General features: G+C 67.5%; 2 gene segments (V, D, J or C); both read right to left on the reverse strand.

The window, feature by feature from the left end:
- Nucleotides 1–2,389: 2,389 nt before the first annotated feature.
- On the reverse strand, nucleotides 2,390–5,313 carry LOC130852013 (immunoglobulin heavy constant gamma 1-like; the record flags this gene model as incomplete). The annotated part of the segment is given in 4 exon segments: nucleotides 2,390–2,473; nucleotides 2,845–2,978; nucleotides 4,555–4,875; nucleotides 4,959–5,313. Coding segments are annotated over 4 exon segments (894 nt in total), but the record flags the coding sequence as incomplete, so codon positions are not given.
- A 7,737-nt stretch (nucleotides 5,314–13,050) lies between these two features.
- LOC130852014 (immunoglobulin heavy constant gamma 4-like) lies at nucleotides 13,051–17,027 on the reverse strand. The segment is given in 7 exon segments: nucleotides 13,051–13,134; nucleotides 13,504–13,637; nucleotides 14,483–15,040; nucleotides 15,214–15,534; nucleotides 15,618–15,947; nucleotides 16,488–16,781; nucleotides 16,880–17,027. Coding segments are annotated over 7 exon segments (1,869 nt in total).
- Nucleotides 17,028–20,909: the final 3,882 nt, after the last annotated feature.

Raw genomic sequence — 20,909 nt, forward strand, 5'->3', positions numbered from 1 at the left:
GCTGCACAGCCTGGGGCGCCTCTCACTGCTCTGTCAGGACGAGGCCACGGTGGGTGGCGTGGGGGCCTCCCCATCTTTGGTGCAGGCCACGGAGCGATGCCGTCCCTTCCCTGCCCATAAGTCTCTCTGTCTGCGCCTCTGTCTGTCTCTCTCCCCACAGGAAGCTGGACCGGCACGTCCGGCGGCCTTGGGGCGCAGCGTCCATGCTGACAAAGACTCCAGCCCCTGGTCAGGGAGCCTGGCCTGCTGGGCCTGGGCCTGGGGCTGCGGCCCGTCAGGCCCCTCCCCTCGGCCTGAGAGGCTGGAAGAAGCAGGAGCAGGGCGTCCAGCAGCCAAGGCCGCCTCCCCAGATGAGCCAGCCCCCTAGAATGCCGGCCCGAGAGCCCAGCTCGGCCGGCAGCGGCCCCAGGCCCCGGCCCCGTACGTGGAGCTTATGCTGAGACGGGCCGACAGCTGTGGATCCGGACTCTGCCTCTGGGAGGGCTTGTCTCCTGTGAGAGGGGATCCCAGGAAGGATGGGGCCTCGGTCCCCGGTCTCTGTGAGGAGGGAGCCCCGCCCCCATCCCTGCGTCCTAGGTGGGCTGTGGACACAGCATCCTCATCACATCCGGGCGGCCACCCTTCCTGGCCCCTCCCTGAAGCCCTGGGCCCCACGCCTGCCTCTCCTGTGACACACCGGTCCCCTCTGGGCAGCCCAGGCGGACGCAGCGCCCCGGGCCCCTGCCCCCCGCGGTCCTCACTGCCCAGTCTGTGCTGAGCGCGGAGCCGGGTCTGGCTCTGCTGCCCTTTGACAGCCCCTCCCCCCCGCGGCCCCTGCTGGCCCGGCTTCCCTGGCAGGTCCCTGCGGGTCCTCGTGTCCGGCCCCCACGCGCCTGTTCTGGGCTGAATGTGTGCCCCCAATTCCGCTCTTGAAGCCCTGACCCCCAGGAGCTCAGAATGGAAGTGTGTTTGGAGACGGGGTGTGTAAAGAGGGGATGAGGTAAACGGGGGTGTCTAGGCGGGGCCCTCATGCAGCCCGACAGGCGGCCTCATCAGAGGACGAGATTGGGATGGAGACGCGCCCATGGGACGTCCACGTGAGGCCGCGGAGGGGACGGCGTCTACCCGCCAGGGACACAGGCCTCCGGAGGAGCCAGCCCTGCCCTCTTGGACCCGGGATCCCAGCCTCCAGGGAGTCAGGCAGTGGTGTCCGCTGTCCTCGTCCCCACCTGTGGTGTCTGCCGCAGTCTCCTGTGCTGACGACCCAAGCCCGGGGACTTCCCTGTGGCCCCCCAGGCCTGGGCTCACCCCATCGCCCCCGAGGCTGGGGGTAACCCCAGGGTTGGGTGGGTTTGGGGGTGGCCAGGCTATAGATTTCACGAGGGAGGAGGGGCGTTCCCATAGGGAGAGATGCAAGTGAGCTGGGGGTTGTAAAGAATGGTTTATTGTCAGTAAAACATGAAGACGCAGCAAAGAGAATTTCTGGGCTCCAGCACGGAAAAGGAGAAAAAGCTTCCCAAGGTCCGACGACGTGGTCCTTCCTTCCAGGCCAGGGGGCAGCTCCTGCACATCCGGGGACGCTGACCACATCTCCGCAGAGACGGGAGCATCGATCCTGGGCCGTGAGGCAGCTGTCCAGGGGCCTGAGGCTGGCCCTTCAGGGTCTTGCCTCTCAGCCCATCCCCCGGGACAGCCGGAGCTCCTGCTGGCCGTGACTCAGGGCTTGGCCCGCAGGTTGGGCTGGCTGTGCCCTCTGTCTTGTTTTTGGTGAGGCACTTGTGGTCTGCCCTAGGGGACCTTGTCCCCAGGAACATCTCTGGGAGGCTGGTGAGGCTGGACCTCACTGCCTGCCCCCTAGGCTCCTGCGGTGACCACGAGTGCCAGCCCTGCTCCGAGCAGCATCCTTGGTGCTGGTGACCCGCGTGACAGCTGGCGGCACGTGCAGAAGCTCTCCTGCTGGGGATGCCGGGAGGGCGGCTGTTCCCCTCGCCGCCTCCTCTCGGGGACCCTGTGTTCTGCCGTGTGTGCTGGACAAGAGGCAGGGGCCGGGGCCTGTGCAGATGGCCCAGAAGGCCGGCCTCCCCCTCCTCAGGTGGACACGCCCGCTGACCCGGGCATCCCTGGTAGGCACGCGCGGCCCCGGGGGTGTCCTGCTGCCGCGTGGAGGCCGGCGGGGGCCATCAGCCAGGTCGGGGCATCACCTGGCGGCCCCTCGGGTCCCCGGGGAGGGCGGGGGCAGGGGTGGCGGGCAGGAGGCCAGAGGCCGGAGGCGCAGGCGAGGGCGGCCGTGAGCGCGGAGGTTGGCGAGGTGCGCGGGCAGAGGCGCAGGCCTGGCGCAGGCGGTGTGGCTCGAGGTGACACACGTGGTCCTGGCGGGGCTGGGTGGCCCTGCACGCAGCCGACGCGAGCCCTAGGCGCCCTGCCCGATCATGTTTCTGTAGTCGGGAATGACCGTGCGCTTCAGCTCCACCACCGACGAGAAGATCCACTTCACCTGAGGGGGGTGGGCGGGTGAGTCAGCCTGGGGCCCCCCGGTCCCCCCCAGGCCTGCCCCCCATCCCCCCGGGTGGCCAGACAGGGAGGTCATGCAGGGGAGACTGGGACGTGATGGGGACAGGGCAGGGCAGTGATGGGGACAGGGAGGGGACAGGGCGGGGCAGTGAGTGACACTTAGGGACAGTTAAGGGAACTGAGGGAACAGGGAGGGGATGGTGAGAGGAGAGGGAGGACATTGAGGGGACAGATGAGGACAGTGAGGGATAGTGTGGGAGCGTGTTGGGACCCTGTGGGGCCACGGAAGGGGCAGGTGGGGACAGAGTGGGGACACAGGGACCTTGAGGGCTCAGCAAAGGCCAGCCCGCACACCTTGAAGAGGGTCACGGTGGCGCTGTAGCACACGCTGAGCAGGAAGAGCGTGATGAAGATGGAGATGGTTGTCCACAGCCCGTCCAGCTCCCCTTCCTGGGCGTCGGCACAGCTCTCCTCCTCCAGGAGCAGTTCTGCACAGGGAGGGGGTGGTCAGTGCTGTGCCTGCCCGTGGGGGCTGGGCAGGGTCACTGGGGCCTGAGCACGGCTCCCAGTGGGGTTGGTGGGGTTGGCGGGCGTTGAGACGGGCCAGGGGCACCTGAGGTCCGTGTGTGGGCACCAGCCCCAGCCCCCAGTGCCTCCAGCCTGGGCCCCAGTCTCGGCCTGGCCAGTGTGTCCTGCTCCGTCGCCTGTGCTGTGCCCTGAGCTGGGCCCTCTGGGGGAGGGTGGCCGGACCCCGCAGAGGACAGTGCCTCAGGCCCCTGCCTCCTCTCCCCCTGGGGGCAGGTGCAGAGGGCGGGAGGGCCAGCAGAGCCCGTGGCTCGTGGACCCTGCCCCAGGGCGTGGCCAGGACGGCGTGGGGCTGTGTCCCTGCGCAGCAGGGGTGGGCGTGCCGGGAGGAGCGGGCTGTGGGGGGATTTCGGCCTGTTAGGGAGGGGAGGGGGTGCCCCAGGGAAGAGGAGGGACGGTGTGTGAGCTGCTCAGTGTGGTCAGTGTGGGGAAGCAGCGCTGAGCAGCCCGTGGACGGAGAAGGTGGGGCGAGGCTGGTGTGCACGGTGAGGGTTCATGAGACCAGCTCTGTGGTCTGGTCTGGGCCGTGTGGTGCCCCTGTGTGAGGCCCCGTGTGCAGGGCCTGCGTGTGTCATTTATGTGGTTGTGAGATGTGGGTGTACTGTGCACGAGTGTCTGTGCGCAGGTGTGTGTGTGTGGATGAGGGTGGTGTGCGGGCTGGCGTGGCTCAGCGGGGGGTTGGGGCTCGTTTTCAGTGGTTCTGGGCTCGGTGTGCCCAGGGCTGTGTGGACGGTCCCTCCCATGGGCACTCAGGGCCTCCTGGCCTGGCTCTTTCGGGCACAGGGGTCCGTGTCCCCCGAGGGCACAGGCCTGGCATGGCAGGGACACGCGGGGCAGAGCCGCCTGCCTGAGGCAGGGTGGGGGCCTGCTCTGCAGTGCCTGAGTGTGCAGCGGGGCCGTCCCTGCAGTGTGGGCCACGTGTGGTTCCCGTGAGGCCACAGAGCCACACGTGGACTCTGGAGACAGGGGACAGGAACCCGGGGAGAAGGCCGGGCCACTGTCCCGGGCTTGGGCTGGAACAGGGGCGGGCAGACGTGGGCACTCATGTCCCCGAGGGTCTCCGCGGGGCCTCTCCCGTTGCCGTGCACACAGGGCAGCCAGAGCCGCTGCTGGCTGGAGGCCGGCCGGAGGAGCTGTCCCCTCTGCCAAAGGCCCTCCCCGGCCTCGGGCAGCCCCCAGGTGGCCCGTGCAGACCCGCGCGCTCTGGGTCGGTGCCCGAGAGGGACCCGCTCTCCCCCAGTGATGGTGACCCCTGTGGCCCAGGGCCGGCCACCCCTGCCCCGCAGGCCCGGCGTGCGCCGGGGCTCTGCCTCGGAAAGAACGTGACAGCATTGCGGGGTCCCAGGGCGGCGCTGGGTGCTTTATTTCATGGCGGCCCCGGAGGAATGTACACGGGCTGGGCATCAGGCGTCCTCGCTGGACCCTGGAGCCCGTGGGGGAGGGCGGGCACGCTGGGGCACCGGCGTGTGGCTCATTTACCCGGAGACTTGGAGATGGTCTTCTGTGTGAGATGATTGTGTAGAGCCTCGTGCATCACGACACACGTGTAGGTGTCTCCCTGCTGCCAGCTGCTCCTGTCCACCCTGAGCCTGCTGTACAGGAAGAAGGAGCCGTCGGCGTCCAGCTGGGGTGGGGTCGTGCCATAATTGTCCTCTGACACAGGCTGCCCGTTCCTCTGCCACTCCACGTTGACGTCGCTCGGATAGAAGCCGGTGACCATGCAGGTTACGCTGACTGTGCTCTTGGTCAGCTCTTCCCTGGGTGGGGCCAGAACGTACACCTGCGGCTCCCGGGGCTGCCCTGTGGGGACAGGCATGGCTGTTAGCCCGACAGTCACTCGGAGCAGCTCCACGAGACCCCCTGCCCCCGTCCACCTGGCCCACCTTTGGCCTTGGAGATGGTCCTCACGATGGGGGCCTGGAGGCCCTTGTTGTTGACCTTGCACTTGAACTCCTTTCCCTGAAGCCAGTCCTGGTGCTGGATGGGCAGGGCGCTGACCACGCGGTAGGTGCTGTTGAACTGCTCCTCCCTTGGCTGCGTCTTGGCCGTGTGCACCTCCACCTCACCCACGTACCAGGAGAATTCAACATCGGGGTCCTCCTGGCCTACGTCCACCACTAAGCAGGTGACCTCGGGTGTGCGGGAGATTGTGAGGGTGTCCTTGGGTTTCGGGGGGAAGATGAAGACGGATGGTCCTCCCGGGGTCTCGCAGGCTGATGGGAGAGACACAGTGTGGTGTCAGCATCTGGGCAGGCCTCCTCTTGGGGAACCCACCCCTCCAGCCAGCCTGGGAGTAATCCGCCTCCATGGGACAGAGAGGGAGGACGGTTGAATTATCTGGGCATTTGGGACAGCTGGGACAGCTGGGACACGTAGAGCTTCTGTTGCCGATCACTGCAGAGAGAATAGACGATGTGTTACCAGGGGCAGGGGTGGGCTTAGGGCAGGGCCTGGTGTTGGCAGGTGCAGGCCTGCAGGCCTGTCTGTGGCCTGAAAGGGCCCCTCATGTCTCCCCCGCCGGGTCCACTGCCCTGTCAACCCACCTCACTTTGGCACGTCCACCCGTGCTCTCTCGAGTCCCCACAGTTCCCTGGAACAGGGTGGGGACCCTGGGTCCGTGCACCGTGGCCCATCGTGTCCCCTCAGGGCTGCCTGTGCCCCTTCAGCCCAGAGACCTTCCCTCCTAGGGTCCCCTCCCCACCCGGCCGTTCCTATCCCCGGGCCCCTCCCACCTGACCAGGGCTCCCTTTAGCTCAGCCCCTCTGCCCTTGACCCCAGGGCTCGTGGGGCAGTGCCTTCCCTGCCAGGCTTCTGCCCCCTGTACCACGCTGTCTCCTCCTCTGAACCGCTGGGGTAGCGCCCTGCCCTCCAGCCCCCTGCTCAGCTGTGAAAGCCCTCCCTGCTCCCGTAGAGCTACAGGGGCATCCCCTGTCCTCCCAGGTCCCTGCTCAGCTGCAAAAGCCCCACCTGCTCCCCCAAATCTCCAGGGCAGTCCCCTGTGCTCCCAGGTCCCTGCTGAAGTGTAAAAGCCCTCCCCGCTCCTGAAATATCTGGGGACAGCCCCCTGTTTTCCCAGGTCTCTGGTCACCTGCCCAAGTTCCCTCTGCTCCCTGAAAGCCCTGGGGGCAGTCTCTGTCCTCCTAGGTCCCTGCTCAGCTGTAAAAGCCTTCCCTGCTCCCCCACAGCTCTGGGGGCAGGGTCCTGCCCTCCCAGGCCCCAATCAGCTGTAAGAGCTCTCCTTGCTTCTCTAAAGTTCCGGGGGAACCGCCTGTCCTCCCAGCTCCCCGCTCACCTGCACAAGCTCTCCCTGTTCCCCCAAATCTCCGGGGGCAGCCCCCTGCCCTTGCAGGTCCCTGCTCACCTGCTCAAGCTCTCCCTGCTCCCCGAATATTCTGGGGGTAACCCCCTGCCCTCCCAGGTCCCTGCTCCCCTGCACAAGCTCCCCCTGCTCCCCTAAATCTCCGGGGGCAGCACCCTGCCCTCCCAGGCACCTGCTCACCAGCACAAGCTCTCCCTGCTCCCCCAAAATTCTGGGGGCCACCCCATGACCTCCCAGGTCCCCGCTCACCTGCACAAACTCTCCGAGCTCCCCCAAAACTCTGGGGACAGCCCAGTGCCCTTCCAGGTCCCTGCTCACCTGCTCAAGCTCTCCCTGCTCCCCCAAAATTCAGGGGGTTTCTCGCTTCCCTCCAAGGTCCCTGCTCACCTGCACAAGCTCTCCATGCTCCCCCTAAAATCTGGGGGCAGCCCCCTCTCCTTCCAGGTCCCTGCTCAACTGCACTAACTCTCCCTGCTTCCCGAATATTCTGGGGGTAACCCCCTGCCCTCCCAGGTCCCTGCTCACCTACACAATCTCCCGCTGCTCCCCTAAAGCTCCGGGGAAACCGCCTGCCCTCCCAGGTCCCTGCTCACCAGCATAAACTCTCCCTGCTCCCCCAAAACTCCGGGGGCAGCCCTCTGCCCCCCCCAGGTCCCCGCTCACCTGCACAAGCTCTCCCTGCTCCCCCAAAACACCGGGGGCAGCCCCCTGCTCTCCCAGGTCCCTGCTCACCTGCAAAAACTCCCCCTCCTCCCCTAAAGCTCTGGCTGTCCGGCCCTGCCCTCCCAGCCCCCAATCAGCTGTAAGAGCCCTCCTTGCTCCCCTAAAGCTCCGGGGAAACCGCCTGCCCTCCCAGGTCCCTGCTCCCCTGCACAAGCTCCCCCTGCTCCCCCATCATTCTAGTCAATCCCTCTCCTCCCTGCACCCCGGTCTCCGGCTGCCTCCCTGCCCTTGTCCCGGGGCTCTGGCCCTCAGTGGGCCCTGGCCCTCTGCCCACCCCGAGCCCTCACCCTCGTCCAGCTCCACTCCTGACCCCGCTCTTTCCAGGGCTGAGCTGTGCTCCCTGCAGGCACTAGGTGCCCACCCCGGCCCCGGCCGGCTCTCCCCTGGCAGAGCCCCTGTCCCGCCCTGGGCCCCTCCCGGAGGAGCCCCTGTGAGGAGCCTCCCCGCTCCGTCTCCCACCACCCCGGATCCTGCTCTGGTCCCGTCTCCCTCAGGCCCAGGCTCCGGTGGCCCCTCCTGTAGCCTGTGGAGCTGGGTGCTCAGCCCTGTGCTGGCAGCTCTGGGCACACGGGAGCCCGGGCCAGCACGGCCTGCTCTGCTCCCGGCCCTCCTGCCGCCCTGGGCCCCGGCCCCAGCCCTGACCCCAGCCACCCTGTCCGACCCTGTCCTGGGACTCTAGCTGGCGCCACGGTGCTGGACAGGACCCTTACCTCTCCCCACACACCCAGGAGTCCTCTTCCTCCCCGTGCTGAGCCAGCATCCTCCCTGTGTCCTCAGCTCGGACCCTCCTGTCCACCCGGGCCTCTTCCTCAGCCCCAGCCCAGCCCTGTGCCTGCAGTACACCTGGCCCTGCGAAGCCCTCAGGCTCCCGTCTCCCAGCCCATCACGGTCCTCAGAGGCCCAGCAGCCCCCCGAGCTCTGCCGGCCTCTGGGCACCAGCACTGTGGGTGTGGGCATGTCCCTGCCAGGGCTCCCTAGTGCCTGCGCCGGGCCAGCACCGTGACCCGTGGGCAGCCTGCCCTCCCCGTGCCAGCTCGGCTGCTCCGGCCCCCTGTGGGGTCCCCGAGGCCCGTCTTGCCTCCACGGCTCCCATCCCACGCCCCGTGTCCTGATCCTCGTGGACCGCACTCACCGAGGGTGGGGGTGGTGGACGCGGCTCCCCTGCAGCCCTGGGCTCCATGTCCCCTCCCAGCTCTGACCCCAGGCACATGTGGCTCCTCGCGGCTGCACTGTGTGTCTGCAGCCCTGCTTCCTAGGACTTGGTAACCAGCCCCGGAGTTGTAAACTCCCTGCCCGCAACCTACAAACAGTAAGAACAGGATTGAAACCCGGCGGCACGACGTGCTTCCTGAAGTTCCCTTTTCTTCTGGTTGGTTTCTGTCTTAGAGGGCCTGGGGGAGTCCAGATACAGCAGAGGTGCATTATTTCAGGCTGTGGGGGTGGGGCGATAGGTGCCATGCCCTGTGACCCAGGGGAGAGAGTGGGAACCCTGGCCATCATGGCTCTCCACCTTCTACAGAAATCATACCTGATCATCCGACCACAACCCGGGTAACAGGCCCCTTACCTGAGCTCCCTTGGCCTCCAAGCCCTGGTATCTGTCCTGCCCCCTAAGCAAAGGTCTCCAGGGCATCCCACCGACCCCCTCAGCAGAGATCCCTTGTTCCCCTTCCCCCACCCATTGGATCCCCCGCACATCCTTCCCCGGCCGGAACAGATCACCAGTCAGTGCTGGCCTGTGAGGGCGGGGCAGGGCAGGGCTGCGGCCCTGGCCTTGTATGAGCTGCCCTCCTGCTCCCCTCATGTTCTGTGGGAACCAAACCCTCGGGGTCTCTGGACCAGCCTCAGAGTTGCCCAGGCCTGGGTTTTCTCTGCCCGAGCGCCGCAGGCTGCAGGGTGCGTGTCGAGCCGGTGGGACGCTGGGTGCCCCGGGGCGGATGGCGGCTCCCAGAAGGGCCTCTGTGACCAGCGGACCCTCCTGTCTCCTCCGTCTGGGCACTCGTCTGCTGGGAGAGGCCCCCGGGCCCTGAGGAAGGGTCTTCCCTGCTCACACGCCCTCGGCAGGGCCCAGAGGCTCTCTCTTGGCCCCGCGTTACCTCCCATCGTACCTGTCCTCACTGCTGAAATGTGCGCCTCCTGTTGTGGGGCCTGGTCTCTCCTCTCTGGGAAGGACCCACTGCTCACGTTTCCTCCCTTTCCTGGGCTGCTGAGCTCGCCTTGTGTGTGAGGGGCCCTGCCCCGTGGCACGTGCGCTCAGGCCCTGCGCCCGGCTCCACGCTCTTCGCGGGGACCCTGTGGGCGGGTGTCTGCCGCCCACGACGCTCGGGCAGGTGCAGCCCGGGGCACCCCTGCGCTCGGCCAGCCGGTCCTCACGGGTGCCTGTGGCTCCTGCCTCCCCGCTCCCAGCATTCTCCTCGGGGACGGGGGGCGGCCAGCCCCAGGCCGCTGTCACTGCGCTTGGGGACGGCGGGGTGGCTGGGGGGCCGGGGCCTGAGGACGGCCTGTCTGCGTGGGCTCAGTGGGTGGACGGTTGGATGGTGCCTCGGGCCCAGGAGGCAGGTGGCGGGCTCCCCCCTGGTGCGCGTGCGGCTGTGCTCCCTGTGGCCTCCTGTGCTGACCTCTGAGTGAGCCCCTTAGGGTTTGCCCACCGGGAGTGGGACTGTCGCGTTTACCCTTGTGTGGGGAGGGGCGGTGGTCTTGGCTGGAGGCCGGAGGAGCAGGTGTGGTGGGGCCTTAGCCGGCGTCTCTTTGGGCGGTGAAGGCATCCCGGGGTCACGATTGGCTGGTCACTTCCGTCCTCGGGGCCCAGAGCTGCCCTCGGCCCCTTCCCCCGGGCTCCTGGTCCACATACTGGGGGTGGGGGCACCTCCCGCCCCCAACAGAGCACAGGCACCTCCTCCAAGGCGTTCTCGGGTGGCCTGAGAGTTTTCCCTGTAATGAACGTCACTAAGAAAAGTAAGGAGAGGGAGTTTGAACGGTTTCCTGCGGTGCAGCGGCTGGAAGAAGGCCCCTGGGTCTCGTCTTCTTTAAGAAAGAATTCACAAGCAGACCAAGCGTGTGACACAGAGACAGCGCTTGGTGGAAGGAACGTGCCTGTGGAAGAGCACAGGGGGACCTGGGAGGGAGTTATGTGCTGCAGGGGGGCTTAGGCTGCCTACACGGGGGCAGGTTTGCAGGCCGTCTCCGGCCAATCACGTGGAAGTGGCAGCAGGAGCCGGGTGGCAGCTGCACAGCCTGGGGCGCCTCTCACTGCTCTGTCAGGACGAGGCCACGGTGGATGGCGTGGGGGCTGCGGGGTGATCCTACCGCACTGTGGACGCCTCGGGAAGGCCCTGCTGCTGTGGGACCCGTCCTCCCACCCCAGGGGCCTGGGAGGAGCCCGGGGGGGGAGCACCCCTCCCCCAGCCCATGGCTCTCTGGGGAGGGAGGAGATGCTCTTCTGGGACGTGCCTCGACGTGGGGAGGGGGTGGGCTGCGATTGGTGGGTCCTGATGTTGCGTTAACTTGGGGCTGAGCTGGGACCTCTGGACGCCCGTGTGTGCGTGTGTGCGTGCGTGTGTGCATGTGTGTGTGTACGACGCAGAGGGAGGTGTGTGTAGCTGAGGGGGGACCCTGACGGGTGTGTGTGGAGCGAAGGCTCTGGGGGGCGTGAGGGGTCAGGAGGCCGTGGGGGGCGGACCTCAGGCGCACACACGTGCAGCCCAGGTGGTTCAAGGGCAGGTCAGCCACGGGGCTTCCGGGGCGTGGGGGGCATGCAGAGGTGGGGGAAGCCGTGTGGAGTGGCATGGCTGGGGTCAGGCTGGGGGCCCCGGGGCCCGGTGTGGGGCAGGTCTTGAGGGGCCCCGGGGCAGCCGTGCCAGGGACGGTGTTCAGCTAGGAGGCCATGGGGCCGGGGCTCGTGCCCGCACCCGGGCGTCCCTGGGGGTGGGCCGGCCGGAGGCCGAGCGGCGTGGGGGCCGGGCGTGCGGGGCAGGGCCCAGGGCTGGGCAGGCTGAGCGGCCCATTGGCAAGGGCAGCGTCTCGGTGACTCGTTTAGGGTGAGGGAAAGGGAGGGTGTGCGGTGACCCCAGGGACCTTCCCCTGGTGACCCCACGGAGCCCTGCCCCCATCCCTGTGTCCTAGGTGGGCTGTGGACACAGCTCCCTCATCGCATCCGGGTGGCCACCCTTCCTGGCCCCTCCCTGAAGCCCTGGGCCCCACGCCTGCCTCTCCTGTGACACACCGGTCCCCTCTGGGCAGCCCAGGCAGACGCAGCGCCCCGGGCCCCTGCCCCCCGCGGTCCTCACTGCCCAGTCTGTGCTGAGCGTGGAGCCGGGTCTGGCTCTGCTGCCCTTTGACAGCCCCTCCCCCCCGCGGCCCCTGCTGGCCCGGCTTCCCTGGCAGGTCCCTGCGGGTCCTCGTGTCCGGCCCCCACGCGCCTGTTCTGGGCTGAATGTGTGCCCCCAATTCCGCTCTTGAAGCCCTGACCCCCAGGAGCTCAGAATGGAAGTGTGTTTGGAGACGGGGTGTGTAAAGAGGGGATGAGGTAAACGGGGGTGTCTAGGCGGGGTCCTCATGCAGCCCGACAGGCGGCCTCATCAGAGGACGAGATTGGGATGGAGACGCGCCCATGGGATGTCCACGTGAGGACACGGAGAGGACGGCGTCTACCCGCCAGGGACACAGGCCTCCGGAGGAGCCAGCCCTGCCCTCTTGGACCCGGGATCCCAGCCTCCAGGGAGTCAGGCAGTGGTGTCCGCTGTCCTCGTCCCCACCTGTGGTGTCTGCTGCAGCCTCCTGTGCTGACAACCCAAGCCCGGGGGCTTCCCTGTGGCCCCCAGGCCCAGGCTCACCCCAGCGCCCCCGAGGCTGGGGGTAACCCCAGGGGTGGGTGGGTTTGGGGGCAGCCAGGCTATAGATTTCACGAGGGAGGAGCGCGTTCCCATAGGGAGAGATGCGAGTGAGCTGGGGGTTGTAAAGAATGGTTTATTGTCAGTAAAACATGAAGACGCAGCAAAGAGAATTTCTGAGCTCCAGCACGGAAAAGGAGAAAAAGCTTCCCAAGGTCCGAAGACGTGGTCCTTCCTTCCAGGCCAGGGGGCAGCTCCTGCACATCCAGGGACGCTGACCGCATCTCCGCAGAGACGGGAGCATCGATCCTGGGCCGTGAGGCAGCTGTCCAGGGGCCTGAGGCTGGCCCTTCAGGGTCTTGCCTCTCAGCCCATCCCCCGGGACAGCCGGAGCTCCTGCTGGCCATGACTCAGGGCTTGGCCCGCAGGTTGGGCTGGCTGTGCCCTCTGTCTTGTTTTTGGTGAGGCACTTGTGGTCTGCCCTAGGGGACCTTGTCCCCAGGAACATCTCTGGGAGGCTGGTGAGGCTGGACCTCACTGCCTGCCCCCTAGGCTCCTGCGGTGACCACGAGTGCCAGCCCTGCTCCGAGCAGCATCCTTGGTGCTGGTGACCCGCGTGACAGCTGGCGGCACGTGCAGAAGCTCTCCTGCTGGGGATGCCGGGAGGGCGGCTGTTCCCCTCGCCGCCTCCTCTCGGGGGCTCTGTGTTCTGCCGTGTGTGCTGGACAAGAGGCAGGGGCCGGGGCCTGTGCAGATGGCCCAGAAGGCCGGCCTCCCCCTCCTCAGGTGGACACGCCCGCTGACCCGGGCATCCCTGGTAGGCACGCGCGGCCCCGGGGGTGTCCTGCTGCCGCGTGGAGGCCGGCGGGGGCCATCAGCCAGGCCGGGGCATCACCTGGCGGCCCCTCGGGTCCCCGGGGAGGGCGGGGGCAGGTGTGGCGGGCAGGAGGCCAGAGGCCAGAGGCGCAGGCGAGGGCGGCCGTGAGCGCGGAGGTTGGCGAGGTGCGCGGGCGGAGGCGCAGGCCTGGCGCAGGCGGTGTGGCTCGCGGTGACACACGTGGTCCTGGCGGGGCTGGGTGGCCCTGCACGCAGCCGACGCGAGCCCTAGGCGCCCTGCCCGATCATGTTTCTGTAGTCGGGGATGACCGTGCGCTTCAGCTCCACCACCGACGAGAAGATCCACTTCACCTGAGGGGGGTGGGCGGGTGAGTCAGCCTGGGGCCCCCCGGTCCCCCCCAGGCCTGCCCCCCATCCCCCGGGCGGCCAGACAGGGAGGGCATGCAGGGGAGACGGGGACGTGATGGGGACAGGGCAGGGCAGTGATGGGGACAGGGAGGGGACAGGGCGGGGCAGTGAGTGACACTTAGGGACAGTTAAGGGAAGTGCGGGAACAGGGAGGGGATGATGAGAGGAGAGGGAGGACATTGACGGGACAGATGAGGACAGTGAGGGATAGTGTAGAGGCGTGTTGGGACCCTGTGGGCCACGGAAGGGGCAGGTGGGGACAGAGTGGGGACACAGGGACCTTGAGGGCTCAGCAAAGGCCAGCCCGCACACCTTGAAGAGGGTCACGGTGGCGCTGTAGCACACGCTGAGCAGGAAGAGTGTGATGAAGATGGAGATGGTGGTCCACAGCCCGTCCAGCTCCCCGTCCTGGGCGTCGGCACAGCTCTCCTCCTCCAGGAGCAGTTCTGCACAGGGTGGGGGTGGTCAGTGCTGTGCCTGCCCGTGGGGGCTGGGCAGGGTCACTGGGGCCTGAGCACAGCTCCCAGTGCGGTTGTTGGGGTTGGCGGGAGTTGAGACGGGCCAGGGGCACCTGAGGTCCGTCGCGGGCTCCAGCCCCAGCCCCCAGTGCCTCCAGCCTGGGCCCCAGTCTCGGCCTGGCCAGTGTGTCCTGCTCCGTCCCCTGTGCTGTGCCCTGAGCTGGGCCCTCTGGGGGAGGGTGGCCGGACCCCGCAGAGGACAGTGCCTCAGGCCCCTGCCTCCTGTCCCCCTGGGGGCTGGTCCAGAGGGCGGGAGGGCCAGCAGAGCCCGTGGCTCGTGGGCCCTGCCCCAGGGCGTGGCCAGGACGGGGTGGGGCTGTGTCCCTGCGCAGCAGGGGTGGGCGTGCCGGGAGGAGCGGGCTGTGGGGGGATTTCGGCCTGTTAGGGAGGGGAGGGGGTGCCCCAGGGAAGAGGAGGGACGGTGTGTGAGCTGCTCAGTGTGGTCAGTGTGGGGAAGCAGCGCTGAGCAGCCCGTGGATGGAGAGGGTGGGACGAGGCTGGTGTGCACGGTGAGTGTTCATGAGACCAGCTCTGTGGTCTGGTCTGGGCCGTGTGGTGCCCCTGTGTGAGGCCCCATGTGCAGGGCCTGCGTGTGTCATTTATGTGGTTGTGAGATGTGGGTGTACTGTGCACGAGTGTCTGTGCGCAGGTGTGTGTGTGTGGATGAGGGTGGTGTGCGGGCTGGCGTGGCTCAGCGGGGGGTTTGGGCTCATTTTCAGTGGCTCTGGGCCCGGTGTGCACAGGGCTGTGTGGACGGTCCCTCCCCTGGGCACTCAGGGCCGCCTGGCCTGGCCATTTCGGGCACAGGGGTCCGTGTCCCCCGAGGGCACAGGCCTGGCATGGCAGGGACACGCGGGGCAGAGCCGCCTGCCTGAGGCAGGGTGGGGGCTGGCTCTGCAGTGCCTGAGCGTGCAGCGGGGCCGTCCCTGCAGTGTGGGCCATGCGTGGTTCCCGTGAGGCCACAGAGCCACACGTGGACTCTGGAGACAGGGGACAGGAACCCGGGGAGAAGGCTGGGCCACTGTGCCGCGGCTTGGGCTGGAACAGGGGCGGGCAGACGTGGGCACTCATGTCCCCGAGGGTCTCCGCGGGGCCTCTCCCGTTGCCGTGCACACAGGGCAGCCAGAGCCGCTGCTGGCTGGAGGCCGGCCGGAGGAGCTGTCCCCTCTGCCAAAGGCCCTCCCCGGCCTCGGGCAGCCTCCAGGTGGCCCGTGCAGACCCGCACGCTCTGGGTCGGTGCCCGAGAGGGACCCGCTCTCCCCCAGTGATGGTGACCCCTGTGGCCCAGGGCCGGCCACCCCTGCCCCGCAGGCCCGGCGTGCGCCGGGGCTCTGCCTCGGAAAGAACGTGACAGCATTGCGGGGTCCCAGGGCGGCGCTGGGTGCTTTATTTCATGGCGGCCCCGGAGGAATGTACACGGGCTGGGCATCAGGCGTCCTCGCTGGACCCTGGAGCCCGTGGGGGAGGGTGGGCTCGCTGGGGCACTGGCGTGTGGCTCATTTACCCGGAGACTTGGAGATGGTCTTCTGTGTGAGGTGATTGTGTAGAGCCTCGTGCATCACGACGCACGTGTAGGTGTCTCCCTGCTGCCAGCTGCTCCTGTCCACCCTGAGCCTGCTGTACAGGAAGAAGGAGCCGTCGGCGTCCAGCTGGGGTGGGGTCGTGCCGTAATTGTCCTCTGACACAGGCTGTCCTTTCCTCTGCCACTCCACGTTGATGTCACTCGGATAGAAGCCGGTGACCATGCAGGTTAAGCTGACTGTGCTCTCGGCCAGCTCTTCCCTGGGTGAGGCCAGAACGTACACCTGTGGCTCCCGGGGCTGCCCTGTGGGGACAGGCACGGCTGTTAGCCCGACGGTCACTCGGAGCAGCCCCACGAGACCGCCTGCCCCCGTCCACCTGGCCCACCTTTGGCCTTGGAGATGGTCCTCACGATGGGGGCCGGGAGGCCCTTGTTGTTGACCTTGCACTTGAACTCCTTTCCCTGTATCCAGTCCTGGTGCTGGATGGGCAGGGCGCTGACCACGCGATAGGTGCTGTTGAACTGCTCCTCCCTTGGCTGCGTCTTGGCCGTGTGCACCTCCACCTCACCCACGTACCAGGAGAATTGAACATCGGGGTCCTCCTGGCCTACGTCCACCACCAAGCAGGTGACCTCGGGTGTGCGGGAGATTGTGAGGGTGTCCTTGGGTTTCGGGGGGAAGATGAAGACGGATGGTCCTCCCGGGGTCTCGCAGGCTAATGGGGGAGACACAGTGTGGTGTCAGCACCTGGGCAGGCCTCCTCTTGGGGACCCCACCCCTCCAGCCAGCCTGGGAGTAATCCGCCTCCATGGGACAGAGAGGGAGGCCGGTTGAATTACCTGGGCATTTGGGACAGCTGGGACAGCTGGGACAGCTGGGACAGGTGGGACAGCTGGGACAGCTGGGACACTTAGGGCATCTGTTGCAGATCACTGCAGAGAGAATAGAAGATGTGTTACCAGGGGCAGGGGTGGGCTTAGGGCAGGGCCTGGTGTTGGTAGGTCTGAGCCCAGTGCCCGCCTCTGTGGGACCAGGGACAGGGGTAGCCCACCCGCCTGTGCCCACCCGGGACCTGACAGAATGCCCAAATGACCCCCGCCCCGAGCTGGGAGGCCTTCAGCTGAGGGAGACAGACAGGGCCTCCCCTGACATCCCGGAAGGGGTTCGCCATCCCTCGTCCATGTCTGCCCCGTCGGGAGGGCTGACCCCGGGGCTGTCTCGTCGTGGACACCCTCCCTGTGGCTCGTCCTCTCACCGACTTGCTTGTCCACCTTGGTGCTGCTGGCCGGGTGGGCTACATTGCAGGTGACGGTCTTGCCGGTCGAGGTGCTGGCGGGCACGGTCACAGTGCTGCTGAGGGAGTAGAGCCCCGAGGAGTGCCGGACGGACGGGAAGGTGTGCACGCCGCTGGACAGGGCGCCCGAGTTCCAGGTCACGGTCACGGGCTCCGGGACGTAGTTGGAGACCAGGCAGCCCACGGTCACCGCGGAGCCGGACGTGCCCGTGCAGCTGGAATCCAGAGGGTAGACGGTGGGGGCCGTGACGGAGGCTGTGAGAGAGGAGGCCGTGTGACTGCCAGGGTCTCACCCCGGGAGGCTCGGGCAGGCCACCCGCTGTGCAGGCCTGGGCACTGCTGAGCCCAGAGACCCTGTGCTCCCAGAGGGTGTGAAGACCCGCGGCTGGGCGTGGCTCTGTGCCTCCCAGGGGTCTGCCTCTGCAGCTGTCGCTCCAGACACAGCTGGGGGTCAGTGCTGGGGGACCACCTGGTTAGAGCCCCCGGGGCCCTGCCCTCCATGGGTGCCTGGCCCGATGGGGCCCTGTGTCTGAGCCCTGACCGGTGGCTCCTGCCTCCTGTGCCCCCTGGCCTGCTGCCCCAGCCTGGCAGGGCCTCTGCCACGCACTGCCCCTGCTCTGCTCGCGGCCCCTCCTCCTGGCCTGCTCTGCGCCCCCAGGTCCGGCGTCTTCTGGGCCAGCTCTGGCCCTCTGCATCCCTGGAGCCTTGCACCGCCCCTGGCCTTCTTCTCCTGCACGGCCCTAGCAGCCCAGCCCCACTCCCCGGCCGGACCTGTCCGCTGTGACCCTGGTCTGCTCAGCGCAGGCCTGCAGGCCTGTCTGTGGCCTGAAAGGGCCCCTCATGTCCCCCCGGCCGGGTCCACTGCCCTGTCAACCCACCTCACTTTGGCACGTCCACCCGTGCTCTCTCGAGTCCCCACAGTTACCTGGAATAGGGTGAGGACCCTGGGTCCGTGCACCGTGGCCCATCGTGTCCCCTCAGGGCTGCCTGTGCCCCTTCAGCCCAGAGACCTTCCCTCCTAGGGTCCCCTCCCCACCCGGCCGTTCCTATCCCCGGGCCCCTCCCACCTGACCAGGGCTCCCTTTAGCTCAGCCCCTCTGCCCTTGACCCCAGGGCTCGTGGGGCAGTACCTTCCCTGCCAGGCTTCTGCCCCCTGTACCACGCTGTGTACTCCTCTGAACCGCTGGGGTAGCCCCCTGCCCTCCAGCCCCCTGCTCAGCTGTGAAAGCCCTCCCTGCTCCCGTAGAGCTACAGGGGCATCCCCTGTCCTCCCAGGTCCCTGCTCAGCTGCAAAAGCCCCACCTGCTCCCCCAAATCTCCAGGGCAGTCCCCTGTGCTCCCAGGTCCCTGCTGAAGTGTAAAAGCCCTCCCCGCTCCTGAAATATCTGGGGACAGCCCCCTGTTTTCCCAGGTCTCTGGTCACCTGCCCAAGTTCCCTCTGCTCCCTGAAAGCCCTGGGGGCAGTCCCTGTCCTCCTAGGTCCCTGCTCAGCTGTAAAAGCCTTCCCTGCTCCCCCATAGCTCTGGGGGCAGGGTCCTGCCCTCCCAGCGCCTAATCAGCTGTAAGAGCTCTCCTTGCTCCTCTAAAGTCCCGGGGGAACCGCCTGCCCTCCTAGGTCCCCACTGACCTGCACAAGCTTTCCCTGCTCCCCCAAAACTCCGGGGGCAGCCCCCTGTCCTCCCAGCTCCCCGCTCACCTGCAGAAGCTCTCCCTGCTCCCCCAAATCTCCGGGGGCATCCCCTGCCCTCCCAGGTCCCCGCTCACCTGCACAAGCTCTCCCTGTTCCCCCAAAACTCCGGGGGAGCCCCCTGACCTCCCAGGAGCTTGCTCACCTGCAGAAACTCCTCCTCCTCCCCTAAAGCTCTGGAAGCAGGGCCCTGCCTTCCCAGCCCCCAATCAGCTGTAAGAGCCCTCCTTGCTCCGCTAAAGCTCCGGGGAAACCGCCTGCTCTCCCATGGTCAGCTCTGCAAGCTCTCCCTGTTCCCCCAAAACTCCGGGGGCAGTCCCCTGCGCTTCCAGGTCCCTACTCACCTGCTCAAGCTCTCCCTGCTCCTCCAAAATTCTGGGGGTTGCTCGCTGCCCTCCAAGGTCCCTGCTTACCTGCACAAGCTCTCCATGCTCCCCCAAAATTCTGGGGGCAGGCCCATCCCCTCCCAGGTCCCTGCTCACCTGCCCAAACTCTCCATACTCCCCGAATATTCTGGGGGTAACCCCCTGCCCTCCCAGGTCCCTGCTCCCCTGCACAAGCTCTTCCTGCTCCCTAAATCTCAGGGGGCAGCACCCTGCCCTCCCAGGTCCCTGCTCACCTGCACAAACTCTCCCAGCTCCCCCAAAACTCCGGGGACAGCCCCCTGTCCTCCCAGGTCCCTGCACACCTGCACAAGCTCTCCCTGCTGCCCCAAAATTCCGGGGGCAGCCTCCTGTCCTCCCAGGTCCCTGCACACCTGCACAAGCTCTCCCAGCTCCCCCAAAATTCCGGGGGCAGCCTCCTGCCCTCCCAGGTCCCTGCTCACCTACACAATCTCCCGCTGCTCCCCTAAAGCTCCGGGGAAACCCCCTCCCCTCCCAGGTCCCTGCTCACCAGCATAAGCTCTCCCTGCTCCCCAAATCTCCGGGGGCATCCCCTGCCCTCCCAGGTCCCCGCTCACCTGCACAAGCTCTCCCTGCTCCGCCAAAACTCCGGGGGCAACCGCCTGCCCTCCCAGGTCCCTGCTCACCTGCTCAACCTCTCCCTGCTCCCCCAAAATTCAGGGGGCAGCCCCCTCCCCTTCCAGGTCCCTGCTCACCTGCACAAACTCTCCCTGCTCCCCGAATATTCTGGGGGTAACCCCCTGCCCTCCCAGGTCCCTGCTCACCTACACAATCTCCCGCTGCTCCCCTAAAGCTCCGGGGAAACCGCCTGCCCTCCCAGGTCCCTGCTCCCCTGCACAAGCTCCCCCTGCTCCCCCATCATTCTAGTCAATCCCTCTCCTCCCTGCCCCCCGGTCCCCGGCTGCCTCCCTGTCCTTGTCCCGGAGCTCTGGCCCTCAGTGGGCCCTGGCCCTCTGCCCACCCCGAGCCCTCACCCTCGTCCAGCTCCACTCCTGACCCCGCTCTTTCCAGGGCTGAGCTGTGTTCCCTGCAGGCACTAGGTGCCCACCCCGGCCCCGGTTGGCTCTCCCCTGGCAGAGCCCCTGTCCCGCCCTGGGCCCCTCCCGGAGGAGCCCCTGTGAGGAGCCTCCCCGCTCCGTCTCCCACCACCCTGGATCCTGCTCTGGTCCCGTCTCCCTCAGGCCCAGGCTCTGGCGGCCCCTCCTGTAGCCTGTGGAGCTGGGTGCTCAGCCCTGTGCTGGCAGCTCTGGGCACACGGGAGCCCGGGCCAGCACGGCCTGCTCTGCTCCCGGCCCTCCTGCCGCCCTGGGCCCCGGCCCCAGCCCTGACCCCAGCCACCCTGTCCGACCCTGTCCTGGGACTATAGCTGGCTCCACAGTCCTGGACAGGACCCTTACCTCTCCCCACACACCCGGGGGTCCTCTTCCTCCCCTGTGCTGAGCCAGCGTCCTCCCTCTGTCCTCAGCTCGGACCCACCTGTGCACCCGGGCCTCTTCCTCAGCCCCAGCCAGGCCCTGTGGCTGCAGCACACCTGGCCCTGCGAAGCCCTCAGGCTCCCGTCCCCCAGCCCATCACGGTCCTCGGAGGCCCAGCAGCCCCCCGAGTTCCGCCGGCCTCTGGGCACCAGCACTGTGGGTGTGGGCATGTCCCTGCCAGGGCTCCCTAGTGCCTGCGCCGGGCCAGCACCGTGACCCGTGGGCAGCCTGCCCTCCCCGTGCCAGCTCGGCTGCTCCGGCCCCCTGTGGGGTCCCCGAGGCCCGTCTTGCCTCCACGGCTCCCATCCCACTCCCCGTGTCCTGATCCTCGTGGACCGCACTCACCGAGGGTGGGAGTGGTGGACGCGGCTCCCCTGCAGCCCTGGGCTCCGTGTCCCCTCCCAGCTCTGACCCCAGGCACATGTAGCTCCTCGCGGCTGCACTGTGTGTCTGCAGCCCTGCTTCCTAGGACTTGGTAACCAGCCCCGGAGTTGTAAACTCCCTGCCCGCAGCCTACAAACAGTAAGAACAGGATTGAAACCTGGCGGCACGACGTGCTTCCTGAAGTTCCCTTTTCTTCTGGTTGGTTTCTGTCTTAGAGGGCCTGGGGGAGTCCAGATACAGCAGAGGTGCAATATTTCAGGCTGTGGGGGTGGGGCGATAGGTGCCGTGCCCTGTGACCCAGGGGAGAGAGTGGGAACCCTGGCCTGCAAGGCTCTTCACCCTCCACAGGGACTATGCCTGCTCAGAGCACAGCAGCTTGGGGACCGGGGCCCTCGCCTGAGCCTTCTGGGTTTCCTGACACTCTCCCACCTCC

This window comes from Hippopotamus amphibius, chromosome 4, assembly GCF_030028045.1.
Source record: "Hippopotamus amphibius kiboko isolate mHipAmp2 chromosome 4, mHipAmp2.hap2, whole genome shotgun sequence".
In the NCBI taxonomy this organism is placed as follows: Eukaryota; Metazoa; Chordata; class Mammalia; order Artiodactyla; family Hippopotamidae; genus Hippopotamus; species Hippopotamus amphibius.